The sequence below is a fragment of the Aquarana catesbeiana genome, linkage group LG05 (assembly GCF_042186555.1).
Source record: "Aquarana catesbeiana isolate 2022-GZ linkage group LG05, ASM4218655v1, whole genome shotgun sequence".
NCBI lineage: Eukaryota > Metazoa > Chordata > Amphibia > Anura > Ranidae > Aquarana > Aquarana catesbeiana.
In genome coordinates, this window is record NC_133328.1 from 650,471,736 (window position 1) to 650,491,620 (window position 19,885).

Consider the following 19,885-nt stretch of genomic DNA (forward strand, 5'->3'; position numbering starts at 1 on the left):
ACAAGCTGTACACTCACTACTTTACATTGTAGACAAGTGTCATTTCTTCAGTGTTGTCACATGAAAAGATAGAAGAAAAGATTTACAAAAATGTGGCTGAGGGGTGTACTTACTTTTGTCAGATAATGTATATGTCATATTTCATTTTTAATAATACAAGTAAAAGTTCATTCAGAACCAGCCAGGTTGGGGACAATAGAAACACTGTGGAAGTAGATTTTTATACAGTAGTATACGATGGAGAGGAGTGTGGTAGGTATGACAGTGGGCAGTATGTACAGGAGAGGAGTGTGGAGGATATGACAGTGGGCAGTATGTACAGGAGAGGTGTGGAGTGTATGACAGTGGGCAGTATGTACAGGAGAGGAGTGTGGAGGATATGACAGTGGGCAGTATGTACAGGAGAGGAGTGTGGGTGATATGACAGTGGGCAGTATGTACAGGAGAGGAGTGTGGAGGGTATGACAGTGGGCGGTATGTACAGGAGAGGAGTGTGGTAGGTATGACAGTGAGCAGTATGTACAGGAGAGGAGTGTGGAGGATATGACAGTGAGTGGTATGTACAGGAGAAGAGTGTGGAGGATATGACAGTGAGCGGTATGTACAGGAGAAGAGTGTGGTAGGTATGACAGTGAGCAGTATGTACAGGAGAAGAGTGTGGTAGGTATGACAGTGAGCAGTATGTACAGGAGAAGAGTGTGGTAGGTATGACAGTGAGCAGTATGTACTGGAGAGGAGTGTGGAGGGTATGACAGTGGGTGGTATGTACAGGAGAGGAGTGTGGTTGGTATGACAGTGAGCAGTAAGTACAGGAGAGGAGTGTGGTAGGTATGACAGTGAGCAGTATGTACTGGAGAGGAGTGTGGAGGGTATGACAGTGGGCAGTATGTACAGGAGAGGAGTGTGGAGGGTATGACAGTGGGCAGTATGTACAGGAGAGGAGTGTGGAGGGTATGACAGTGGGCAGTATGTGCAGGAGAGGAGTGTGGAGGGTATGACAGTGATCAGTATGTACAGGAGAGGGGTGTGGAGGGTATGACAGTGGGCAGTATGTACAGGAGAGGAGTGTGGAGGGTATGACAGTGGGCAGTATGTACAGGAGAGGAGTGTGGAGGGTATGACAGTTAGCAGTATGTACAGAAGAGGAGTGTGGAGGGTATGACAGTGGGCAGTATGTACAGGAGAGGAGTGTGGAGGGTATGACAGTGGGCAGTATGTACAGGAGAGGAGTGTGGAGGGTATGACAGTGGGCAGTATGTATAAGAGAGGAGTGTGGAGGGTATGACAGTGGGCACTATGTATAAGAGAGGAGTGTGGAGGGTATGACAGTGGGCACTATGTATAGGAGAGGAATGTGGAGGGTATGACAGTGGGCACTATGTATAGGAGATGAGTGTGGAGGGTATGACAGTTAGCAGTATGTACAGAAGAGGAGTGTGGAGGGTATGACAGTGGGCAGTATGTACAGGAGAGGAGTGTGGAGGGTATGACAGTGGGCAGTATGTACAGGAGAGGAGTGTGGAGGGTATGACAGTGGGCACTATGTATAGGAGAGGAATGTGGAGGGTATGACAGTGAGCAGTAAGTACAGGAGAGGAGTGTGGTAGGTATGACAGTGAGCAGTATGTACTGGAGAGGAGTGTGGAGGGTATGACAGTGGGCAATATGCACAGGAGAGGAGTGTGGAGGGTATGACAGTGATCAGTATGTACAGGAGAGGGGTGTGGAGGGTATGACAGTGGGCGGTATGTACAGGAGAGGAGTGTGGAGGGTATGACAGTGGGCACTATGTATAAGAGAGGAGTGTGGAGGGTATGACAGTGGGCACTATGTATAGGAGAGGAGTGTGGAGGGTATGACAGTTAGCAGTATGTACAGAAGAGGAGTGTGGAGGGTATGACAGTGGGCAGTATGTACAGGAGAGGAGTGTGGAGGGTATGACAGTGGGCAGTATGTACAGGAGAGGAGTGTGGAGGGTATGACAGTGGGCAGTATGTGCAGGAGAGGAGTGTGGAGGGTATGACAGTGGGCAGTATGTACAGGAGAGGAGTGTGGAGGGTATGACAGTGGGCAGTATGTACAGGAGAGGAGTGTGGAGGGTATGACAGTGGGCAGTATGTACAGGAGAGGAGTGTGGAGGGTATGACAGTGGGCAGTATGTACAGGAGAGGAGTGTGGAGGGTATGACAGTGGGCAGTATGTGCAGGAGAGGAGTGTGGAGGGTATGACAGTGGGCACTATGTATAGGAGAGGAATGTGGAGGGTATGACAGTGAGCAGTAAGTACAGGAGAGGAGTGTGGTAGGTATGACAGTGAGCAGTATGTACTGGAGAGGAGTGTGGAGGGTATGACAGTGGGCAGTATGTACAGGAGAGGAGTGTGGAGGGTATGACAGTGGGCAGTATGTACAGGAGAGGAGTGTGGAGGGTATGACAGTGGGCAGTATGTGCAGGAGAGGAGTGTGGAGGGTATGACAGTGATCAGTATGTACAGGAGAGGAGTGTGGAGGGTATGACAGTGATCAGTATGTACAGGAGAGGGGTGTGGAGGGTATGACAGTGATCAGTATGTACAGGAGAGGGGTGTGGAGGGTATGACAGTGGGCGGTATGTACAGGAGAGGAGTGTGGAGGGTATGACAGTGGGCACTATGTATAAGAGAGGAGTGTGGAGGGTATGACAGTGGGCACTATGTATAGGAGAGGAATGTGGAGGGTATGGCAATGGGCACTATGTATAGGAGAGGAGTGTGGAGGGTATGACAGTTAGCAGTATGTACAGAAGAGGAGTGTGGAGGGTATGACAGTGGGCAGTATGTACAGGAGAGGAGTGTGGAGGGTATGACAGTGGGCAGTATGTACAGGAGAGGAGTGTGGAGGGTATGACAGTGGGCAGTATGTACAGGAGAGGAGTGTGGAGGGTATGACAGTGGGCAGTCTGTACAGGAGAGGAGTGTGGAGGGTATGACAGTGGGCAGTCTGTACAGGAGAGGAGTGTGGAGGGTATGACAGTGATCAGTATGTATAGGAGAGGAGTGTGGAGGGTATGACAGTGGGCAGTATGTACAAGAGAGGAGTGTGGAGGGTATGACAGTGGGCAGTATGTACAGGAGAGGAGTGTGGAGGGTATGACAGTGATCAGTATGTACAGGAGAGGGGTGTGGAGGGTATGACAGTGGGCAGTATGTACAGGAGAGGAGTGTGGAGGGTATGACAGTGGACACTAAAGCTGATCTTGAGTAGATGCTCTGGGTAAAGCTCTTTTCCCTTGGCTCTTCATGGAATGATCATGTTGTTTTTACTCTCTTATCCCTTTGAGCTGCAGCAATGTAATCGTTTTCTATATATTTCAGGTGACAAGAGACACAAAACCAAAACGCTCCAAGAAACTGCGAGTCCCGGACACGGATGGATTAGAAGGGAAACCTAAGTCGGTAGGTGATCATAAATGTATATGCATTATATACTATATATATACAGTATGTCATATTATATTTATATTATTACTAGTGTAGCCAGACCCTGGCTACTGCAAAACGGAATCCCGGGGACATTGCCAAAATGAACCACAGACGATTTAGTTCCCTCTTAATGACCAGGATCTCGACCTTTACATCATTTCCTGTCTCTAGAGGGGGAATCCATTCTTCCTGTCAGAGAGCAGAGGACCTGGGACCTGTAGTCTTTCAGCCCACCCTCCCTGTATTATAGAGGCCCTTTTTGAACTACCAATCCCAAAGAGTTTAATCAACAAGGGATTATGGGGAACCCCCTTAAATTTGACTGCAACTGGCAGGCTCGGGCCCAGGGACATCATAGAGGATGGTTGGATTCTGCTGTTCTGTATCTAGCTGCACAGAGACTCAGCGGCCGGCCTACACGAGTGACATACCACACCCTCATCTACACTACTGCACCACAGATCGTTAATGTGAGTGTTTGCAGCGGCACTTTACTGTCCAGAGATTCTCACAGTTCTCTTCGTCATCATCCGGTATGGCAGTCAGCGCACTAACAGCCTGCTGCACGACCATCATTTCTCCGGCAGAGCTGTAAAGAATCACTCAGCTCATCCTACAGTACCGGAGACTGTATCTGAATTAGGATCGGTGAAAGGGCAGTTGTCCACCCTTTGCTTTACCCAGGTAAATAAGGACACTGCTAACAGACAACTATATATCCAAGCCATTTAACCCCTTGGCACTGGCTCCAGCCAACCCTTTCAGGGGATGGGAGTGCCAGGGAGTGGGGCTTGTGACCATGTGACCACCTTGATTGGTTGTCAAAAGTACCGATCAGGAGCTTTCCCTAATCCGCCGGTCATTGTGTTGGGAGCGCACAGGGCGCGTGCTCTCGACACAGCACTGTGGGTGCTATTGCACGCAAATATGCAGCTGCCGTTGAGAGGCCACATATTTGTGTGCGCTCGGCACCAGGGTGTTAAGAAAACTTCACCTTGCAACCTTCTCTGTTCTGTCTGCAGACGTGATTGTTTCATTCACTAACACTCTTCAATTATAAAGGGCCCCAACTTGCTAGCAGAAGATCCTATCCCCTAAAATGTGAATGTATCGATCCCATATCTACAGATATTCACTGTTTATTTACAGGAGCACTCCTTCTATAAATATATATATATATATATATATATATATATATATATATATATATACACAAATAAAAGGTATTCACCTGGTTCCTTTGCATTGCACAGGTGGTTGCAATGGAGCTGGCTGCTTTTCTAGGCCTCTTCCCAACAACTAGTGTTGCACTCCCAACAGGCACCATTGACACAGTGAATAATGTGTTCGTGGAGGGTATGACAGTGTGGAGGGTATGACAGTGTGGAGGGTATGACAGTGGGCAGTATGTAAAGGAGAGAAGTGTGAAGGGTATGACAGTGGGCAGTATGGACATGAGAGGAGTGTGAGAGGTATGACCAGTGGTGGTCGGTCAATAAGGGGTGCAGGGGTGCTGCCCCCCCAATACATGAGCCAGACCTAATCTACATGCAGGGCGCCAGATGCATGGATTTCAGTGGGGTTTTTTTTAAAATATGATTAGCGTGAGGGGGGCAGGTTTTTTGGAGGCCCCCCCCAAAATATTGAGTACCAGCCGCCACTGGGTATGACAGTGGGCAGTATGTACAGGAGAGGAGTGTGGAGGGTATGACAGTGGGCACTAAGTACAGGAGAGGAATGTGGAGGGTATGACAGTGGGTGGTATGTACAGGAGAGGAGTGTGGAGGGTATGACAGTGGGCAGTATGTACAGGAGAGGGGTGTGGAGGGTATGACAGTGGGCAGTATATACAGGAGAGGAGTGTGGAGGGTATGACAGTGGGCACTATGTACAGGAGAGGAATGTGGAGGGTATGACAGTGGGTGGTATGTACAGGAGAGGAGTGTGGAGGATATGACAGTGAGCAGTATGTACAGGAGAGGAGTGTGGAGGGTATGACAGTGGGCGGTATGTACAGGAGAGGAGTGTGGATGGTATGACAGTGAGCAGTGTGTACAGGAAAGGAGTGTGGAGTGTATGACAGTGGGCAGTATGTACAGGAGAGGAGTGTGGAGGATATGACAGTGGGCAGTATGGATGGGAGAGGAGTGTGGATGGTATGACAGAGGGCAGAATGTACAGGAGAGGAGTGTGGGGGGTATGACAGAGGGCAGAATGTACAGGAGAGGAGTGTGGAGGGTATGACAGTGGGCAGTATGTACAGGAGAGGAGTGTGGAGGGTATGACAGTGGGCTGTATGTACAGGAGAGGAGTGTGGAGGGTATGACAGTGGGCAGTATGGATGGGAGAGGAGTGTGGATGATATGACAGAGGGCAGAATGTACAGGAGAGGAGTGTGGGGGGTATGACAGTGAGCAGTATGTACAGGAGAGGAGGGTGGAGGGTATGACAGTGGGCAGTATGTACAGGAGAGGCGTGTGGAGGGTATGACAGTGAGCAGTGTGTACAGGAAAGGAGTGTGGAGTGTATGACAGTGGGCAGTATGTACAGGAGAGGAGTGTGGAGGATATGACAGTGGGCAGTATGGATGGGAGAGGAGTGTGGATGGTATGACAGAGGGCAGAATGTACAGGAGAGGAGTGTGGGGGGTATGACAGAGGGCAGAATGTACAGGAGAGGAGTGTGGAGGGTATGACAGTGGGCAGTATGTACAGGAGAGGAGTGTGGAGGGTATGACAGTGGGCTGTATGTACAGGAGAGGAGTGTGGAGGGTATGACAATGACCAGTATGTACAGGAGAGGAGTGTGGAGGGTATGACAGTGGGTGGTATGTATAGGAGAGGAGTGTGGAGAATATGACAGTGGGCACTATGTACAAGAGAGGAATGTGGAGGGTATGACAATGATCAGTATGTACAGGAGAGGAGTGTGGAGGGTATGACAGTGGGCAGTATGTACAGGAGAGGAGTGTGGAGGATATGACAGTGATCAGTATGTACAGGAGAGGAGTGTGGAGGGTATGACAGTGGGCAGTATGTACAGGAGAGGAGTGTGGAGGATATGACAGTGATCAGTATGTACAGGAGAGGAGTGTGGAGGATATGACAGTGATCAGTATGTACAGGAGAGGAGTGTGGAGGGTATGACAGTGGGCAGTATGTACAGGAGAGGAGTGTGGAGGGTATGACAGTGGGCAGTATGTACAGGAGAGGAGTGTGGAGGATATGACAGTGATCAGTATGTACAGGAGAGGAGTGTGGAGGGTATGACAGTGGGCAGTATGTACAGGAGAGGAGTGTGGAGGGTATGACAGTGGGCAGTATGTACAGGAGAGGAGTGTGGAGGGTATGACAGTGATCAGTATGTACAGGAGAGGAGTGTGGAGGGTATGACAGTGGGCAGTATGTACAGGAGAGGAGTGTGGAGGGTATGACAGTGGGCAGTATGTACAGGAGAGGAGTGTGGAGGGTATGACAGTGGGCAGTATGTACAGGAGAGGAGTGTGGAGGGTATGACAGTGAACACTATGTACAGGAGAGGAGTGTGGGGGGTTGTAAAGCTGCCTCTAATTTGATGCTCTGGGTACTTCACACAGTTCCTCGCTCCTGGTACTGTTGATGGAGTGCCCCAGTTGTTTAATTCTCTAATGTCTCTGAGGTGCAGTAATGCCATTATACGTTGTCTATTGCAGGACAGACCATCTAAACGAAAGTCCAAAAAATCAGAACAGCCCCTCCCTAACATGTTTGCGCTCATGGCTGCTCCTCGGCAGGTAAATTTTTCTTAATATATACCTATTACATGTGTCATTAAAACATTTAGGTTAATGTCCATCGAGTCTGTCCAATTTTTTTTATTTTAGTGTAGATCTTCTTCATCTGTGATCTTGATCTTTGCTTCCAATTAAAAATCCTGCCCTCCTGAACCTCATTCACATCCTTCACGTAATTTAAGTTTTCAGTCATGTCCATCCTTTCCCTGACATCCTCCAGACTGTACATATGAAATTCCGGAATTCTCTCCTGATTCTTCCACCATTTGTGTTCCCAGTCTTTGAACTTTTTCTATCTCGTCTTCTTCTATCTGAATAGCTTTTTGAACGGTCTCCAGCAGGACTTTACAGATCGCCGTGCAGATTTATTTTTGTATATTTTCTGTTTCCCGGGGGCGTTTTCGGTGATGGCGTCCAGCTGCTTCATGAAGCGCCACATCTGGAGGAGAGTAAACAACTGGCGGCGGAGGAAGCCTGTTTGACGCTAAACAAGATTCATCAACGACTGATAGTTGTGCAAGAAGCTAAATAATCGACAGGGAATTAGATGCATTGTTAGCATAGGAAAGACGGTTGGGTGTTCTCAGTCTAAACAGAATCCTGTGGAGAGGAGGGGGAGGAGGATACAAGGCTGGAATCCCTGGGAAAGGAAACATTAGGAAACCATTTCAGAGGAAAACACGGAACATATCTAAATGCTTTTTCTGGGGTAGAGACTTAGGAAAAAGGCCTTGTATTACTCTTTGAGAAAATCAGAGTTCTGTATCTGGATGGGATCTTTGTATTATGGGATTACCAGGACAGAAAGTGATGGGAAAAACAAAATGTAATGGTTGTCACCGGAAGAGGAATAGAAGGGAAATCTTCTAATATGGACACCTCTTCTGGTGACAACCAGTTCTGGTGAGAACTTCCAATAGGGACACATGTTCTGGTGAGAACTTCCAATGGGGACACCAGTTCTGGTGAGAACTTCCAATGGGGACACATGTTCTGGTGAGAACTTCCAATGGAGACACCTGTTTTGATGACAACTTCCAATTGGAACACCAGTTCTGGTGAGAACATCCAATAGGGACAATTGCTCTGGTGAGAACTTCCAATGGGGACATCTGTTCTGGGGACAGAAACTCCAGTAGGGAAACCTTTTTTGGTTACCACCTTCAATGGGGACACCTGTTTTGTTGATAAATTCCAATAGGGCACCTGTTCTGGCAAGAGCCCCCAATGAGAACACCTGTTCCAACTTCCAAGTGGAAACCTGTTTTGGTGACAACCTCCAATTGGGACATCTGTTCTGGTGAACTTCCAGAAAGTACATCTGTTCTGGTGACAACCTAAAACGATGACACCATTTCTAACAACAGCTTTCAATAAGGACAACTGTTCTAGTAACAACATCCAATGGAGGCACCAGTTCTGGTGACAACATTCAATAGAGGTACCAGTTCTGGTGAGATCTTTCAATAGGGACGGTAGCTCTGGGAATATCTTCCAATTGGGACACCTGTTCTGGGGAAAACTTCCAATAGGGGCAGGTGTTCTGGGGACAGCTTTCATTAGGGACACTTGTTCTGCTGACAACATTCGATAGGGACACCTGTTCTAGTGACAACTTCCAATGGGGAAACCTCTTCTGGTTACAGCTTACAATGGGGTCACCTGTTCTGGCGAGAATTTCCAATTGGGACATCTGTTTCGGAGACAGTTTCCAATGGGGACACTTGTTCTGGTGACGACGTCGAATGAGGACATCTGTTCTGGTGGCAACTTGCAATGAGGACATCCGTTTTAGTGAGAACTTCCAATAGGAACAACTATTCTGGTGAGAACTTCCAGTAAGGACACCTTTATTGGTGAGAACTTCCAATAGGGACACCTTTTTCTGATGACAACTTCCAATGGGAACACCTTTTCTGGTGACAACTGTACAGGTGTGGAGAGACGTTTGCTTCATATCAATAAAGCTTTCTAAATTTTTGGCAAAGTAAATGCCTGTTCTTTAGATGAATAGCAGATGGTGCAATACACAAAGAGAGTCTCCTTTGCTTTGCACTACTTTGCGTTCATTATGATCTTGACTGCTCTGCTTGGCAGACTTTACAACATGCAAAGGCCTCCATTGTAGGTCAGTGGAAGCAGGGCCGGGACAAGTGGTGGGCAGGAGGGGCGGCTGCCCTGGGCACTGTGGTATCATGTGAGGTGGGGGGGAGGGGACTTGTGTTGGAAGGGGGAATTTGGGGGGCGGCAAAGGGTATTGTTCAGAAGGGAACATTTGGGGGGGTGCCAAGAGTGGTGATTTAGGGGGATTTGTGTTTGTAGGGCGGATTTGAAGTAGGGGGAGAAGATGTGTACTTGGAGGGGAAGTTTTAGGGGTAGAGGATTTGTGCTAAAAGGGGTGAATTATTTATTTACTTATTTGGGGGGGGATTTGAGCTGGGGGGGATTTGGAGGAAGGAGGGGGGCAAAGATTTGTGCTGGGGGGGGATTTCAGTAGGGGATGGATATGTACTGGGAGGAGGGGAAATTTATGCTTAGGGGGTAATCATGCAGATTAGTGCTCAGCTTTTTTTTGTGGGGGGATTTTTGCTAACACATACAGTGGGGCAAAAAAGTATTTAGTCAGCCACCAATTGTGCAAGTTCTCCCACTTAAAAAGATGAGCGAGGCCTGTAATTGAGCACCTGTTTGAACTTGTTATCAGTATAAAAGACACCTATCCACAACCTCAAACAGTCACACTCCAAACTCCACAATGGTGAAGACCAAAGAGCTGTCGAAGGACACCAGAAACAAAATTGTAGACCTGCACCAGGCTGGGAAGACTGAATCTGCAATAGGCAAGCAGCTTGGTGTGAAGAAATCAACTGTGGGAGCAATAATTAGAAAATGGAAGACATACAAGACCACTGATCATCTCCCTCGATCTGGGGCTCCACGCAAGATCTCACCCCGTGGGGTCAAAATGATCACAAGAACGGTGAGCAAAAATCCCAGAACCACACGGGGGGGACCTAGTAAATGACCTGCAGAGAGCTGGGACCAACGTAACAAAGGTTACCATCAGTAACACACTACGCCGCCAGGGACTCAGATCCTGCAGTGCCAGACATGTCCCCCTCCTTAAGCCAGTACATGTCCGGGCCCATCTGAGGTTTGCTAGAGAGCATGTGGATGATCCAGAAGAGGATTAGGAGAATGTCATATGGTCAGATGAAACCAAAGTAGAACTGTTTGGTAGAAACACAACTCGTCGTGTTTGGAGGAGAGAGAATGCTGAGTTGCAACCAAAGAACACCATACCTACTGTAAAGCATGGGGGTGGCAACATCATGCTTTTGGGCTGTTTCTCTGCAAAGGGAACAGGACGACTGATCCGTGTACATGAAAGAATGAATGGGGCCATGTATCGTGAGATTTTGAGTGCAAACCTCCTCCCATCAGCAAGGGCATTGAAGATGAAACGTGGCTGGGTCTTTCAGCATGACAAACACACCGCCCGGGCAACGAAGGAGTGGCTTCGTAAGAAGCATTTCAATGTCCTGGAGTGGCCTAGCCAGTCTCCAGATCTCAACCCCATAGAAAACCTTTGGAGGGAGTTGAAAGTCCGTGTTGCCCAGCGACAGCCCCAAAACATCACTGCTCTAGAGGAGATCTGCATGGAGGAATGGGCCAACATACCAGCAACAGTGTGTGACAACCTTGTGAAGACTTACAGAAAACGTTTGACCTCTGTCATTGCCAACAAAGGAGATATAACAAAGTATTGAGATGAACTTTTCATATTCACCAAATACTTATTTTCCACCATAATTTGCAAATAAATTCTTTCAAAAATCAGACGATGTGATTGGATTTGTTTCCACATTTTGTCTCTCATAGTTGAGGTCTACCTATGATGACAATTACAGGCCTCTCTCATCTTTTTAAGTGGGAGAACTTGTACAATTGGTGGTGACTAAATACTTTTTTGCCCCACTGTAATGCTCATACATCTTGGGAAAGGGGGAGGGGGCACAGGTCGCCCTGGGCTCTAGATGACCATGTCACAGCACTGAATGGAAGTGCTCCACAAACTCATTTCGAACCCAAAGGCATTTGGCAGATGTTTGCAGAGTGCTACAAGAAGGGTTTAGGTCTTACCACTGGTCTAAGAGGAGAATTCTGCTCCCGTAGTCTCCTCCTACTTTCGCTTTGTTCTCTGCAAGCAAAAAATCTGATGGGGATTTAACCCTTTTTTTTTTCTCTATCCAAACTAAAAAGAAAAATTTGGAGGGAATCTGACACCAATTTACCTGCACCCTCTCACTGCTCCTTCCTCCCATTGCAGCCAGTGATACTGTCCAGGGTTGGGGGGGGGGGCTTTGTGCTGATAAGATACACATTATTCATTCAAAATGAAATGACCCCCTCTATGTCTGTCTACCTGCCTCCTCCTCTGTATTTCTCATCCTGACCCTCTATATCTGATTTACAATATCTGACAAAAGTAAGTGCACCCCTCACTCACATTTGTGTAAATCTTTTCTTCTATCTTTTCATGTGACAACACTGAAGAAATGACACTTGTCTACAATGTAAAGTAGTGAGTGTACAGCTTGTATAACAGTGTAAATTTACTGTCCCCTCAAAATAACTCAACACACAGCCATTAATGTCTAAACCGCTGGCAACAAAAGTCAGTACACCCCTAAGTGAAAACGTCCAAATTGGGCCCAATTAGCCATGTGACTCGTTAGTGTTACAAGGTCTCAGGTGTGAATGGGGAGCAGGTGTGTTAAATTTGGGGTTGTTGCTCTCACTCTCTCATACTGGTCACTGGAAGTTCAACATGGCACCTCATGGCAAAGAACTCTCTGAGGATCTGAAAAAAAGAGTTGTTGCTCTACATAAAGATGGCCTAGGCTATACGAAGGATGCCAAGACCCTGAAACTGAGCTGCAGCACGGTGGCCAAGACCATACAGCGGTATAACAGGACAGGTTCCACTTAGAACAGGCCTCGCCATGGTCCACCAAAGAAGTTGAGGTCACGTGCTCAGCGTCATATCCAGAGGTTGTCTTTGGGAAATAGACGTATGAGGGCTGCCAGCATTGCTGCAGAGGTTGTAGGGGTGGGGGGTCAGCCTGTCAGTGCTCAGACCATACGCCGCACACTGCATCAAATTGGTCTGCATGGCTGTCATCCTAGAAGGAAGCCTCTTCTAAAGATGATGTACAAGAAAGCCTGTGTGACAGACTCATTCAGGACAGAGGCTTTTGGAGGGGACTGAATGCTAGCCTCTTGCCTACCCATTATGGGCCCTGGCATTTGGGGGAACGGTGCTCTTTGTGAGCTGTATGCCTAGGGATCCTTGAGGTGGTGTTACTTAAGATTCAGGTCCATGTCCCCCAAGACACACAGCGCAAACTATTTTCTGAAGACAAGCAGACTAAGGACATGGATTACTGGAACCATGTCCTGTGGTCTGATGAGACCAAGATAAACGTATTTGGTTCAGATGGTGACAAGCGTGTGTGGGGGCAACCAGGTGAGGAGGACAAAGACAAGTGTGTCTTGTCTACAGTCAAGCATGGTGGTGGAGTGTCATGGTCTGGGGCTGCATGAGTGCTGCCGGCACTGGGGGACTACAGATCATTGAGGGAACCATGAATGCCAACATGTACTGTGACATACTGAAGCAGAGCATGATCCCCTCCCTTCAGAGACTGGGCCGCAGGGCAGTATTCCAACATGATAACCACCCCAAACACACCTCCAAGACCACCACTGCCTTGCTAAAGAAGCTGAGGGTAAAGGTGATGGACTGGCCAAGCATGTCTCCAGACCTAAACCCTATTGATCATCTGTGGGGCATCCTCAAACGGAAGGTGGAGGAGCGCAAGGTCTCTAACATCCACCAGCTCCGTGATGTCATCATGGAGGAGGGGAAGAGGACTCCAGTGGCAACCTGTGAAGCTCTGGTGACCTCCATGCCCAAGAGGGTTAAGGCAGTGCTGGAAAATAATGGTGGCCACACATAATATTGACACTTTGGGCCCAATTTGGAGATTTTCACTTAGGGGTGTACTGACTTTTGTTGCCGGCGGTTTAGACATTAATGGCTGTGTGTTGAGTTATTTTGAGGGGACAGTAAATTTACACTGTTATACAAGCTGTACACTCACTACTTTACATTGTAGACAAGTGTCATTTCTTCAGTGTTGTCACATGAAAAGATAGAAGAAAAGATTTACACAAATGTGACTGAGGGGTGTACTTACTTTTGTCAGATGCTGTATCTGCCTCCTCCTCAGAATTTCCCACCCTGACCCTCTATATCTGATTTATATTCAGGACTTCAGCACACTTGAGAAAACTCCTGAAGATGAAGGCAGGAGGGAGAGGAAGAAGAATGGCCGGAAGCGCGGCCGTGGGGTATGGAAATATTTCTAGAAATAACTGATCCCATATGTTGTGTGTCTATAGACAGGAAGAACGCAGGAATCCATGTCCCATGTACAGTGAGCGGCCTCCAGCGGTGTAGTCCAGTCATCTAGTGCAGCCATGATGGCGGAGCTCAGTTGGGACTTATTGCTCAAGTATGCATTTTGGGGGCTGCTTCACATTTTTGCTGATATGGTCAAATGCATGTAGGTTTTATTACAGCATCACAAAAAAAAACTCCTATAGTCTGTGCTTATGGGTAACTGAGCAGCTAGCAAAGGAACCAAAATACACTATATTGTCAAAAGTTTTGGGACGCCTACCTTTACACACATGAACTTTAATGGCATCCCAGTCTTACTCCGTAGGGTTCAATATTGAGTTGGCTCCGCCCTTTGCAGCTATAACAGCTTCACCTCTTCTGGGAAGGCCGTCCACAAGGTTTAGGAGGGTGTCTATGGGAATGTTCGACCATTCTTCCAGAAGCGCATTTATGAGGTCAGCGGGCACTGATGTTGGAGGAGAAGGCCTGGCTCGCAGTCTCTTCTCTAATTCATCCCAAAAGGTGTTCTATAGGGTTGAGATCAGGACTCTGTGCAGGCCAGTCAAGTTCCTCCACCCCAAACTCCCTCATCCATGTCTTTATGGACCTTGCTTTGTACACCGGTCTAAACCATTTGGTGGAGGGGGGATTATGGTGTGGGGGGGAGGGGGGGTTATGGTGTAGGGGGTTGTTTTTCAGGGGTTGGTTTGGCCCCTTAGTTCCAGTGAAGGGAACTCTTAAGGCGTCAGCATACACCCTCCGGACTAAGACTGGGGGGTCATTAAAGTTCATGTGCGTGTAAAGGTAGGCGTCCCAATACTTTTGACAATATAGTGTATGTTCATTCCAAAATTCCAAAATGCCAGTGGCAACACTTTAAATCCAGATTTCATGTGTCAAAGAAATTATATATGTGCAGAATAATAATAATAAAAAAAACACTAAAATAAGGTGTAAATAAATCAACAAAACAATAACATAAATGTCTAAATACATATAGTGACTGAAATAATTATATAACATCCACAACTGTATAAATGATTAGTCCCATGAGCAAATAGAAAGTGTGTTCATTAAAACGTTGATAAATAAAGTGCAAAATGTTATTTAATGCAACTAAACATTCGGAAAAAAACATGACCTGGGCATGTTTATGAAGCTGCTTTTCTCCTGTTAGGGAAAGTGCACGAATCCTAACCAAATCCTATATACTATCCATACCCCAATCCTATATACCATCTATACCCCAATCCTATATACCATCCATACCCCAATCCCATATACCATCCATACCCCAATCCCATATACCATCCATACCCCAATCCCATATACCATCCATACCCCAATCCTATATACCATCCATACCCCAATCCCATATACCATCCATACCCCAATCCTATATACTATCCATACCCCAATCCTATATATCATCTATACCCCAATCCTATATACCATCCATACCCCAATCCCATATACCATCTATACCCCAATCCTATATACCATCCATACCCCAATCCCATATACCATCCATACCCCAATCCCATATACCATCCATACCCCAATCCCATATACCATCCATACCCCAATCCAATATACCATCCATACCCCAATCCTATATACCATCCATACCCCAATCCCATATACCATCCATACCCCAATCCTATATACTATCCATACCCCAATCCTATATATCATCTATACCCCAATCCTATATACCATCCATACCCCAATCCCATATACCATCCATACCCCAATCCTATATACCATCCATACCCCAATCCTATATATCATCCATACCCCAATCCTATATACCATCCATACCCCAATCCTATATACCATCCATACCCCAATCCTATATACCATCCAAACCCCAATCCTATATACCATCCATACCCTAATCTTATATACCATCCATACCCAAATCCTATATATTATCTATACCCCAATCCTATATACCATCCATACCCCAATCCTATATACCATCCATACCCCAATCCTATATATCATCCATACCCCAATCCTATATACCATCTATACCCCAATCCTATATACCATCCATACCCCAATCCTATATATCATCCATACCCCAATCCTATATATCATCTATACCCCAATCCTATATACCATCCATACCCCAATCCTATATATCATCTATACCCCAATCCTATATACTATCCATACCCCAATCCTATATATCATCTATACCCCAATCCCATATACCATCCATACCCCAATCTTATATACTATCCATACCCCAATCCTATATACCATCCATACCCCAATCCTATATACCATCCATACCCCAATCCTATATACCATCCATACCCCAATCCTATATACCATCCATACCCCAATCCCATATACCATCCATACCCCAATCCTATATATCATCCATACCCCAATCCTATATACCATCCATACCCCAATCCTATATACCATCCATACCCCAATCCTATATATCATCCATACCCCAATCCTATATATCATCTATACCCCAATCCTATATACTATCCATACCCCAATCCTATATACTATCCATACCCCAATCCTATATACCATCCATACCCCAATCCTATATACCATCCATACCCCAATCCTATATACTATCCATACTCCAATCCTATATACTATCCATACTCCAATCCCATATACCATCCATACCCCAATCCTATATACTATCCATACCCCAATCCTATATACTATCCATACCCCAATCCTATATACTATCCATACCCCAATCCTATATACTATCCATACTCCAATCCCATATACCATCCATACCCCAATCCTATATACTATCCATACCCCAATCCTATATATCATCTATACCCCAATCCTATATACCATCCATACCCCAATCCTATATATCATCTATACCCCAATCCTATATACCATCCATACCCCAATCCTATATACCATCCATACCCCAATCTTATATACCATCCATACCCCAATCCTATATACCATCCATACCCCAATCTTATATACCATCCATACCCAAATCCTATATACCATCCATACCCCAATCTTATATACCATCCATACCCCAATCTTATATACCATCCATACCCCAATCTTATATACCATCCATACCCAAATCCTATATACTATCCATACCCCAATCCCATATACCATCCATACCCCAATCCTATATACCATCCATACCCCAATCCCATATACCATATATAATCCAATCCCATATACCATCAATACTCCAATCATATATACTATAAATAATGAACCCTTCTGGACAGCAGCCTGGGAGGGAAGGTTAGACCTTTCTGGAACCACACCCTTCTCAGACAGCATTCTGGGAGGCAAAGACTGAGCTTCTCTGGAGCTACAGTCCAGGGGTGTAACTACAGGGGTTACAAGGGTTGCAATAGTGACCCAGCCCTATGTTCCAGGGGGCCTGTGCACCCCCCCCCCCCCTTGTGCGCCTGGATGGAAGGGGTGGCAGGGAGGACCCAATCCCCTCCATTTTCTTCCTGCAGCCACTGAAAACCTGCTTCTCCTCCACTTCCCGGAGGCATTCAGCAGCTGCAGGAGGGAAATGGAGGGGATCAGTTTTAATATATATATATACATATCACCCCTTCTGCCCTTCTTTCCAGCTTTTTCTTCTTTCTTCTGGCCTTGGGCCCCTGTGTGCTCCCCTGGCCCCACCTCGTCCCCTGCAGTGCTGCTGGCTTCCTCTCTCCCCTCTCTTGCTGGCTCATGTGGGGGATGTATCAGGATGGAGAGAGAAGGGGCTGGTAAAGATGCCATTTACCGGACTCTTCCTTTTCTGAATGGACGTACTGATCACTGACTCTGTCCATTCATAACTGAGGAACTGCGTTTACTATGCTTCAATTTGTGAATGAACGGGAAGCCTCTGTACAGAGCTTTTCTTGTCCATTCATTTTGTACTGCTGAGGTTGCAGAGATGGGGATTGAGGGCTGTGTCCTCCATCTCTCTCTCTGTCTCAAAAGTGAAACATCAGAGGTCTGTTTAGACCCCGATAACTCAACAAGTCCCCCAACGGTGGTTCTAATAAATTTTAAATAAAAAATCTAAAAAATAACATTGTAAAAGAAAAATTCAAAAAATAAATACTGACACCAGTGACGGACTACCGGGGCCGCAAATGTAGCACTTAGGACCAGACCTTGGCATTCCGCTACTGGGCTCGGAGGGAGGGGTCAGGGGGGCTATTCATGGTTTTTTGCACCGAGGCACTGAAGGTTGTAGTTACGCCTCCTCATACAGGAGCTTGGGAGGCAAGGAATGGACCTCTCTGGAGCTACAGTCTCCTCATGCAGCAGCCTAAGAGGCAAGGACTGGACCTCTCTAGAGCTACAGTCTCCTCATACAGCAGCTTGGGAGGCAAGGACTGGACCTCTCTAGAGCTACAGTCTCCTCATACAGCAGCTTGGGAGGCAAGGACAGGACCTCTCTGGAGCTACAGTCTCCTCATACAGCAGCTTGGGAGGCAAGGACTGGACCTCTCTAGAGCTACAGTCTCCTTATACAGCAGCTTGGGAGGCAAGGACTGGACCTCTCTAGAGCTACAGTCTCCTCATACAGCAGCTTGGGAGGCAAGGACAGGACCTCTCTGGAGCTACAGTCTCCTCATACAGCAGCTTGGGAGGCAAGGACTGGACCTCTCTAGAGCTACAGTCTCCTCATACAGCAGCTTGGGAGGCAAACACAGGACCTCTCTGGAGCTACAGTCTCCTTATACAGCAGCTTGGGAGGCAAGGACTGGACTCTGCTACACATGCTCACCAGGCAAAGGCTGGGAGAAAAGGGCCCTCTTAGAAGGTCTCTTTAAATATTTATCATCTTCCTCAGCCTACATCACTGGAATAAACCCTTCAGTGATTGGCTGAGGTAGAATAAATATTCACAACTCCATAATATCAAGCTGGAAAAGAGTGTTAATGGAGGCCATATTCCAACCATGGGTTCAGGCAGCTCATGTGGGGGGGGATCAAAAACTGGAGTGACCCTTTGATGAACAAAAACATGTTTCATCTCCATCACAGGAAAAGGGTGAAAGAAAGTTGAGAAAACATCATCATCATCATCATCATCGTCATCATCATCATCATCCTGAGGGCGAAAAGGAGGAGATGAAAAGAAAGCGTACCGGGTCCCGTAGTGCTATCACATCAAGATATGGGGAAAGAAAGGACGTGAGTGATGGAAAGGTAATAGAATAATTTCCCCCCAACTCGTCACATGATTCAGAATTATCCAATCTGGTGAGAGAACTTGGGATGGGGGGGGACTTGTGTTAGCGAGATTTCTTCCTCCACTCCCTGCTCTTACCCTCTCTCTATATTGGGATAGCCAAGGAGGTTGATGAAGTCCATCACCGTCTGGGTGAGAAGGTCTGGGTGAAGCACTTCATCCTTGGAGGAAGGGGAGAAGGTCACATGATCCCTTATACCTGGAAGTACAGAGTTTTGGGGGGCTCTGACAGAGAAACTAACTGGTGAGGAGCACAGCAAAGGTTAGCAGAGACCATGTTATGGGGCCCCAGGCAGTTACTGCCCACGCAGAAACATTTATTCACTCTGTATCGAACGACAGTCCAAGACAAGCGAGCCGTGTCCAGATCTACATGACAGGAGGAGGGAGTACCCATCTGACCCATGTCTAATATAAATGGGTCCCCTGAGTTCCAGAGGACCCTTCTACTTCTGTAACTGTAAAAAGGAAAGACTGTTCTTTCCTTGTCTGCCTCCTCCCCCTTCCCTCTGGTGCCACATTTGGCACCGTTTGGGGGGGATCGGGTACCTGGGTTTGACAGGTAAACGCTCACACTTTCGGGTGAGTTTGCCGCGGCAAACTTAGCCGGAAGATCACCCCCCCTCCTCCTTCCCACGCAGTCGGCCCAATGAAAGAGCACATTGTACTTCGCGCATGCGCAGTAGGGACGCGGATGTGAAGCCGCAAGGCTTTCCTGACGGTCTCCCTGAGTGGAAATGGCAGCGGCAGCACCCGAAAGCCGATTAAAAAATCTCCTCGGATGAAGACACCACTGGATCCCTGGACAGGTAAGGGCCCTAATATTCAAAGTCAGCAGGTACAGTATTTGTATCTGCTGACTTTACTTTTTTTTTTCTGCAGGAGGCTGGAGCTCCTCTTTAAAGAGACCTTGTCTGAACAATGTTTATAAACAATGTCACATTGT

At 46.9% G+C, this 19,885-nt stretch overlaps 1 protein-coding gene across 8 annotated transcripts in view; it reads left to right on the plus strand.

Moving 5' to 3' along the window:
• The window catches only part of LOC141145681 (uncharacterized), a gene marked incomplete in the record, with an annotated part of 80,908 nt that overhangs the window by 53,154 nt on the left and 7,869 nt on the right, over positions 1-19,885 (plus strand). For 5 of the 8 annotated variants that reach the window (XM_073632529.1, XM_073632528.1, XM_073632530.1 and 2 more), the window contains 4 exon segments: positions 3,352-3,432; positions 7,151-7,231; positions 13,568-13,648; positions 18,732-18,896. In XM_073632529.1, the coding sequence (XP_073488630.1) occupies positions 3,352-3,432; positions 7,151-7,231; positions 13,568-13,648; positions 18,732-18,896 (408 nt within the window). 8 annotated transcript variants of the gene reach the window in all.